At 42.6% G+C, this 7,237-nt stretch overlaps 2 protein-coding genes across 3 annotated transcripts in view; one reads left to right on the top strand and one right to left on the bottom strand.

The window, feature by feature from the left end:
• Nucleotides 1–543: 543 nt before the first annotated feature.
• Nucleotides 544–5,657, top strand: LOC110503907 (mucin-5AC). Its single transcript, XM_021582539.2, has 4 exons — nucleotides 544–1,192; nucleotides 1,328–1,460; nucleotides 1,644–1,778; nucleotides 2,613–5,657. Exons 1-4 carry the CDS (start codon nucleotides 622–624, stop codon nucleotides 4,519–4,521), a joined length of 2,748 nt encoding a protein of 915 aa, XP_021438214.2. The 5' UTR covers nucleotides 544–621; the 3' UTR covers nucleotides 4,522–5,657.
• Nucleotides 5,658–5,924: 267 nt separating this feature from the next.
• LOC110503906 (transcription elongation factor SPT6) overlaps nucleotides 5,925–7,237 on the bottom strand; it is a 31,395-nt gene continuing 30,082 nt past the window's right edge. For both annotated transcript variants that reach the window (XM_021582537.2, XM_021582538.2), the window contains one exon: nucleotides 5,925–7,224. In XM_021582537.2, the coding sequence (XP_021438212.1) occupies nucleotides 7,038–7,224 (187 nt within the window). In that variant the 3' untranslated portion in view covers nucleotides 5,925–7,037. The remainder of the gene's footprint in view (nucleotides 7,225–7,237) is intronic.

Here is a 7,237-nt window from a genome sequence, read left to right as displayed (position 1 = left end):
AAGCGCGAGAATAACCTCCTCCTTGCTTGCAGCGTCACCAAAGTTAAATCCCGATTATTTTTTTAATGAAAAGGGGGACGGGAAGGTAACTTGCGGTCAACGCACCGCAGAGTAGCCTGGGCTGGCAGCAGTAGTTCACCCCATCCTATTAACCCTATAGGTTCTGCTTTCTTTGATTATTCGCCTATAAATAAATTGAATGCGTATAAGAGACAAAGACGCAAGCAAAAATGTGCCTTGTTAATATACGTTCCTGTAGTTATTGTCTCATTTGGATGTAACACAATTCAGGCACAAGTAGACTGATTATTTTCGTGTTGAACTTCTAGTAATTGTAGATTAGCCTTGTTTTTATGTTTAAATTACTAAACATCAATCTACGCACATTCTGAAATTAGACTGACCACACAGTCTCAATGAATTCTGTTGAAATAATGGAAAGTGTTTAATCGTCCACTCAAGGGGTACATTTTATGTGTCAGACCCCTCCCATTATTGTCAGTCATCGTATTAATAATCGCGCCACTAGAAGTGTCATTATAAAGCCGGTTTTGGCGAGAGCACGGGAACAGTAGTGGTGCTCTCTCAGTGCGCGTGGTGCTGAAAGTGCCATCTGAAGTAATGTGGTCGGTATTTTTTTTCTTTCTGTCTTATCTGGACAGAAACTTTGTCAAAGGAGAATTCCCCAATTATTCCCTAGATGCAGAGAAACAGAGTAAAGATGTGTTTTTCATGCTCAACAGCACATTCTGTGCCAAAATGTCAGGCATGGGGGGAAATTGCTTTTACCAAGTGTCAGACGGAATTGAGGAGGTGCGCTCCGTGCATGACCCGGCAGGTAAACTGGTGGATTGCTCAGTAACCATCAACCAGATGCAGGTGAAGTCGTTCATGCATGTGTGCAGATTAGGACTGAAGCACCAGAGAAATAACCCAGGAGATATGGAGTTTAGTTTTACAGACATGGCAGAAGCCAAATACAACTGTCAAGCGTTCCAAAGGAGATCAAAGCGCACGACGGTCACCACGGAGAGGAAAGCCGCGCCAACAGCACATACACCGAAGGAGACGAGAGAGAATTCTGTCCAGGAGGATGGCAAGCAGGTGATACGGAGATCCAAGCGAGGATTCACTTATCCTGGAACCCTGTGGTGTGGAGCTGGCAACATGGCTGATAATTACGACCATTTGGGTAGGTTGCGTGAAGTTTGATATTATTCTGTATTCTAGATGCATGATTAACTATTCTGAACTCATTTAGCCATTCAACTGTTTCTCTGATGTTGGTTTGTTGTGTTTTTTTTTAATATACACTCTCTATTTGTAGGAGAGTTCACAGCGACTGACAGTTGTTGCCGCGTTCATGACTACTGCCCCTACGTCATCCATGCGTTTTCCTCAAAGTATGGCTATACCAATTTCAAGTGGCATCCCCTTAGTCACTGTGACTGCGATAATGCGTGAGTTGCCTACACTATAGTTGGAACGCCTTTTTTTTGTTTATGAGCTTCATACACTTGAGTAATTATGTTAGACAGTTAAAGGCTGAAACCAATTCTATGATGTACTGACTGTCAAACCATCCAAACAGGTTACAGTAAGCTGGAGTGGCACATTTTCTCTTTGTCACACTGTCTGTGCAGGTTGAAGGAGTGTCTGAGGAAAGTCAATGACACCTCCTCCAGGGTGGTTGGTCAGGCTTTCTTCAATGTCATTGAGGTGCCCTGTTTCCAGTTCATATATGAAGAGCAATGTGTGGAGCGCCACTGGTATGGCGTGTAAGTACAGTATTTACTGTAGATTCCAATAATGCACTTACAAATCAAATAAAAGTTTATTGGTCAGATACACAGATTTGCCGGTGTTATGGCAGGTGCAGTGAAATGCTTATGTTACTAGCGCTAATATGCTGACCCGACCGGGCACGTCGCGTGCGCGAGCGTTGCAAAATACATTTAGAAATCCATATTATTTCATTATTGCACCCACACTGCTCTGCGATGCCAAGGGCTAAAATAGAACTCCTTTCTATTTCTATTTCTGAAAGTCCTGCCTCTCCCATCTCCTCATTGGTTTATAGAAGCAGGTACCCACGTGCCATCTCCTCATTGGTTATACCCACGTGGGCGATTGAAAGTCGAAATGTTTTGCCGGTAATCGTGGTAAAAGGGTAAGTTAGATGTCAATCACCATGTAAGTTCAAAGATAAAAAAGCTTGGAGGAGCGATGACTAGAAACGATTCGGCTAGCTAATTAACGTTAGCTAGCAAGTGTAAGCTAACAAGCTAAATTGCCATACATGTTTAATGCTTTTCGACCTGTTCCCAAATTAATGTCATTGGTTCAGAGTTTGTTTTGATATTTTAACCTGCTTGTCATGATCGCGTTTGGTGTGGGGGGGCAGAATACATTTATGCACGATAGAGCACGACCGCGCACGCGCGCAGCCAGTTTGGGTTCCGTGTAACAGTGAACTAGAATGTCTTGCAAATACAATTCAAATAATACAAAAAATCAAACAAGAACTAACAATCCAAGCATTTTTAAGTGGCTTTGTAGTACACTACAGGGAGCACATCTTAAACCTCTCTCCATCTCTGTTATCCACACAGGTGTAAAAAGTATGACAAGCTCCTGGTTGCAGTGCCCAGAGAGTCCATCCTGTATGATTTCGGCGGCATTGACGTTATTGATGTGCTGACTGTGGCTCCTCTGGTACAGAAAGAGACAAAGAAAACAGGCATAGAGCAGGACAATCCTGAAAGCACAACACAGTCCACTGTGTCCGGCTCCCAGACCACTGGCCCCGAGGAGCCCTCTCTCAGCAACATGGTCACCGCAGCTGAAGACTTCATCAAATTTCTGGCCACCGTCTCCACCTCTCAGGGCTCGGCTACAGACACCACCAAAGGAGAGACACAGACCTCAGAGAAGAAGAAGAGGAAGAACACTGCAGGGAAAAATAAGAAAAATAACAAGAAGAGGAAAGGGAAAGGAAAAGGGAGAAAGAGGAAGCAGAAAATCAACTCAGTCTCAAAAGGAGCAGAGGAAGGGACAATGGTTAGTCCTACCAAAGCAGCGGAAGCTGTCGACAAGAGTAACTTTGTGAATGGGCCTGAGGATGTTGACCAGTTGAACAGAAATGTCAACCGTTTCAGTGATGGTGAAGTAGATCGTGGAGGGAAAGAGGAGCTTTCTAATGATGTCATGAGAGATGAACCACATGTAGATGGAAAAAGTGCTGCAGATGCCTCTGTCACCTCAGTCACTGCTGTCAAGAAGGAGCAGACAATGCTGGAAATCCCGGCTCTGATGGATCCCACAGAAGCAGCGTCTCTCTCTGCAACCACTGGCACACCCATTGTGACCACACAGAAAACCAAAAGGAAGAGGTCAAGAAAGGGGGAAGGGAGGAAAAAACAGAGCAACGTAACGCCAACTGTCACCCCTACAGGAGTTGCACACCATACCGCCATTAAACAGGTCCTCCCAACTTCCACAACAGAGAGCTCTGGCACCCAGACCGTCCCTACCAGCACTGCCATAATCTCTGCAGATCAGTCTGTGCAACAAAGGTTAGAGAACCACAGTGAAAAGGGCCCTGTTACGACTACTGCCGGCACCCCCATTGTGACTTTTATCAAAAGCAAAAGGCACAGGTCAAAGGAGAGAAAGGAAAGAAATAAAAGGAGGAAAATCACTTCCACTCTTCCCATGGTGGCTGTTACTTTCAGAAACCTCACTGAAGAGGATTTTGCAGTGATCACTACTGAGAGCACAAGTGCTCCAGCCTTCACCACCATCACTACTGTTAGCACTGCAGGGCAGCCAGTGTCACACAGACCAGAAAGTCACAATGAGAAGAGGTCCAATACCACTACGACTGTAAGCTCGACTTTGAGTGAGACCAAAAGGCACAGGCCGAAAGAGAGAGAGGGAAGAAAGTTGAGGAGGAAAATCATACCACCTTTTTTGGCTGCGGGAACATCTCTGCAGAATCCCACTGAAGATGCCCTTCGTACAGTCACTACTGACAGCACTGGTGTACTGAACATCCCCACAACCACCACTGTAGTCGCTGCAGAGCAGGCAGAGACACTAGCGCCGCAGAGCATAGGGAGTCACAGTGAAAAGGGACTTCTCACCACAACAGCCAGCGTCCCCGTTGTGACTGGGAGAAGACAACGCTCAAAAGAGAGGGAGGGTAGAAATAAAAGTAAAAAAGAGGCCATAACCACTGTTGTCAAGGATGAGGTTCCTATCCATAATGAGAATGAAACTAAACTTGAAGAAATAATGACAAGTATAAGTCTGACACCCTCAGCGTCAGCAATTTCATCCAAAGTTGACGAAGTACGAGAGTTCAATCTACAGGAATCTGAGAACTACAGAGAACAGGCCCCCTTCCCTGTGCAGACCAGCACACCCACTGTAAGTCCAATAAATTCCACTGTCCAGAAAATAGGAGAGAGACTAGGTAGAAAGAAAAGGAGAAAACCACCACAAGGAGACTCATACTAACAATATTTCTAGTATAGATAAAAAAAAATGCAATGATGTCCTAGATGACTAGCCAGCTCTTGACTATCAGAAAAACCTGCTATGCAGACTCAGACGTAGGTGTATTATGTGTTATTCGTCATCTTGTGTGTTTTGTCAAATCAACATTTGTGCCACTATTCAACAGGAATTGTAACAAGTGCATGAAAGATCAGGATAATGTTTTGTAATAATGTATATGCATTTAAACACAAATTATTAATAAAATATTGGAAAGAAGCATATATTGAGTGCAATGAATTCTAAAAGTGATGATTTCATTAATAACACATTCCCTTTTGTACATGTATACTGTATACTGCATATACTGTACTGTACTCCCAAGACAGCAGGGAATATTTAATAAGGAAGAAATGAAAGAATTCCAAGTTCAGGGAGTTTGCCATTTCATCTGCTTACCCGTAAACTGCTTACTTGTACTTTTCTGCAAACAATGCTTGCCATACTGTATACACAGACAGGCTCCAAGCCAAGAAAGCTGAGCCTTCTTCCAGGTTTAAATACTATTTCCTTTGTTCTGTGTGGGACTTTGGACCTCTAGTCTCTTCCAATGCGATATAAGGCATTTTGATGAAAGGGGTCACATTCTTCAAAAAGGATTACGTGCTCACTGTGAACTCTATTCTCCCCACCTAAATTAGGGTTGTAAAGAGCCTGTAACACTGAGGCTCAAATCCCTCAGCTGATTCTCACATGCTACTCTGAGGAGTGTTACAGAATGAGATTGACATATTATACTGTAGCTTACTTTAGAAAGTACAGACACATATGTTTAGAATAACTTCTGTAATTATGTCCAGCAGTTTATGGAAGGGGCACATCCTTTTTTTGGTATTTCCCACTTAAAGAAAATGAACATAAACAGCGTTAGGCTTTCAAACATGCCATTTCTGTTTCTGTTGTTTGTTTCTTGTCTGTTGTTTCTTGATTTAATTGAGCTAATTTACAATAAATTGCCAGGATATGTTACAGACTGAAAACACCAGCTAGGGTAATAGTAAAACTGTTGGAGACTTCAGGAAGCAGTGACTGGTTTTCAAAGTTTAATAACAAAGGGGACTTTGATGCTACTGATGGTGTTCCAGACTGGGACTAGACCCAAGCATTCAGACCAGCTTGGTTTGGGGGGGGGGGGGGGGGGGGGGGGGGGGGGGCAGAATGTTTAAGCAGTACTGGCAATGTAGTAGGCTAGTTGGATCTGAGACAGTATAATCATTTCTCACCTCAAACCACATCATATTAAATCATCTGCATTGTCTGTTTTTTTCAATGGTCTTTTGAATGGAATCATACTGTATTTTGTATGGTCTGACTACTTGTGAGTAACAATTGTTCTCAGTTGGCAAAGAAACAAGAGGGTCTTCTGTATTATTATTATTTTTTTTATGAAGGAAAGGCATTCAACAATGCTAACATACAGCTTTAATTCGTACTGCAGGCTGGCACTGATAGATCTCTTCTTTGTTATGGCCTCATTTTGTTAATGAGATTACATGAGAACATGATGAATACTGAAACTGACTGACACTTACATGACTTTAATTCAACTACAGGAAGTGAATTTGATAGGTGTAAAATACATTCATATGGATTAAATGTTGATAGAGGATAACATTTAAGTGTACTGTATATTACAGGACAGTCGCTGTAATGCGAATATGCTGATGTAGCACAGTAAGCACAGACCACAGTCGGCAATGCATTTAAAAATACTAAAAACATTCAAAGTAAAAAAAACAAAAGAATTAGTAAAAGTGCTTGAGGTCCTATACCTATTTTGTTCAACACGTCCAAGTAAATACTGTCAATGTTCTTCATTGTGTTACACAGACTAGACATGAAGCTTGTATAGCTACTGTAGGCTAAAACCTATAACCAGTCGAGCTCTCATGCAATACACTAAGCAGCAACTTCATATGAATCCAGAAACTAACAAGATAGCTATTAAAATGGCCTAAGACCCATGTGACAAAGATAAAATAGTATACAGTAGATATAATATACATGGTACTAGAAATTGCCTTTTAAAACCCATACTGAGAGATGGTTAATATTCATATAGCATGTTACAGTAACCTCGGGTGATTCAGAAATACATCGTTTTCATTGGTTTTTGTTCCATCACATGCATTTGAAGTTAATACGCTTAAAACCTGGTTTAAAGAAGTCATGCAGTTGTCATTGTTCCCAGTACATTCCACAAAAATTGCAAGTGAGGAACAGTGTTACCAAAGAAGTGATAGTCAACATTTACAACCATCTTCTTTAGGTGAATTTGAAACAAACCACTGTTATCAAATACATTTTCCATGTGCAATTCAGTCATCCATGTTGGTCACCATCATCTTATCCTTCAATCTGACCAACTGAAGCAGTGAAGTGTATGCAGTATTATACAGTATAATGAGTCCAGTTCATATACAGTACAGTAGGGGTGAGTAACAGTGGGATCGGGAGAAGGAAAGTCTCCTCTGGACCTAGCGATCCATCTCATCCAGCAGTGGTGTGGCGTCTCCAGCGAGGGACATGGGCGTGCTCTCGATCATGGGGCTGGGAGAAGGTCGTGGGGTCATTCTGGGCCTCGTCTTCTTGCGCTCTGCCTCTTTCTCCTGGAGCCACTGCTCGGCCATCTTGCCCCAGTCCACTGCTGTGTGGGAAGTTGCCCTGAGGGTTGGGA

This window comes from Oncorhynchus mykiss, chromosome 24 (assembly GCF_013265735.2).
Source record: "Oncorhynchus mykiss isolate Arlee chromosome 24, USDA_OmykA_1.1, whole genome shotgun sequence".
Classification (NCBI taxonomy): domain Eukaryota; kingdom Metazoa; phylum Chordata; class Actinopteri; order Salmoniformes; family Salmonidae; genus Oncorhynchus; species Oncorhynchus mykiss.
Note: the sequence above shows the minus strand (reverse complement) of the source record. Positions and strands in the feature narration are given on the sequence as shown.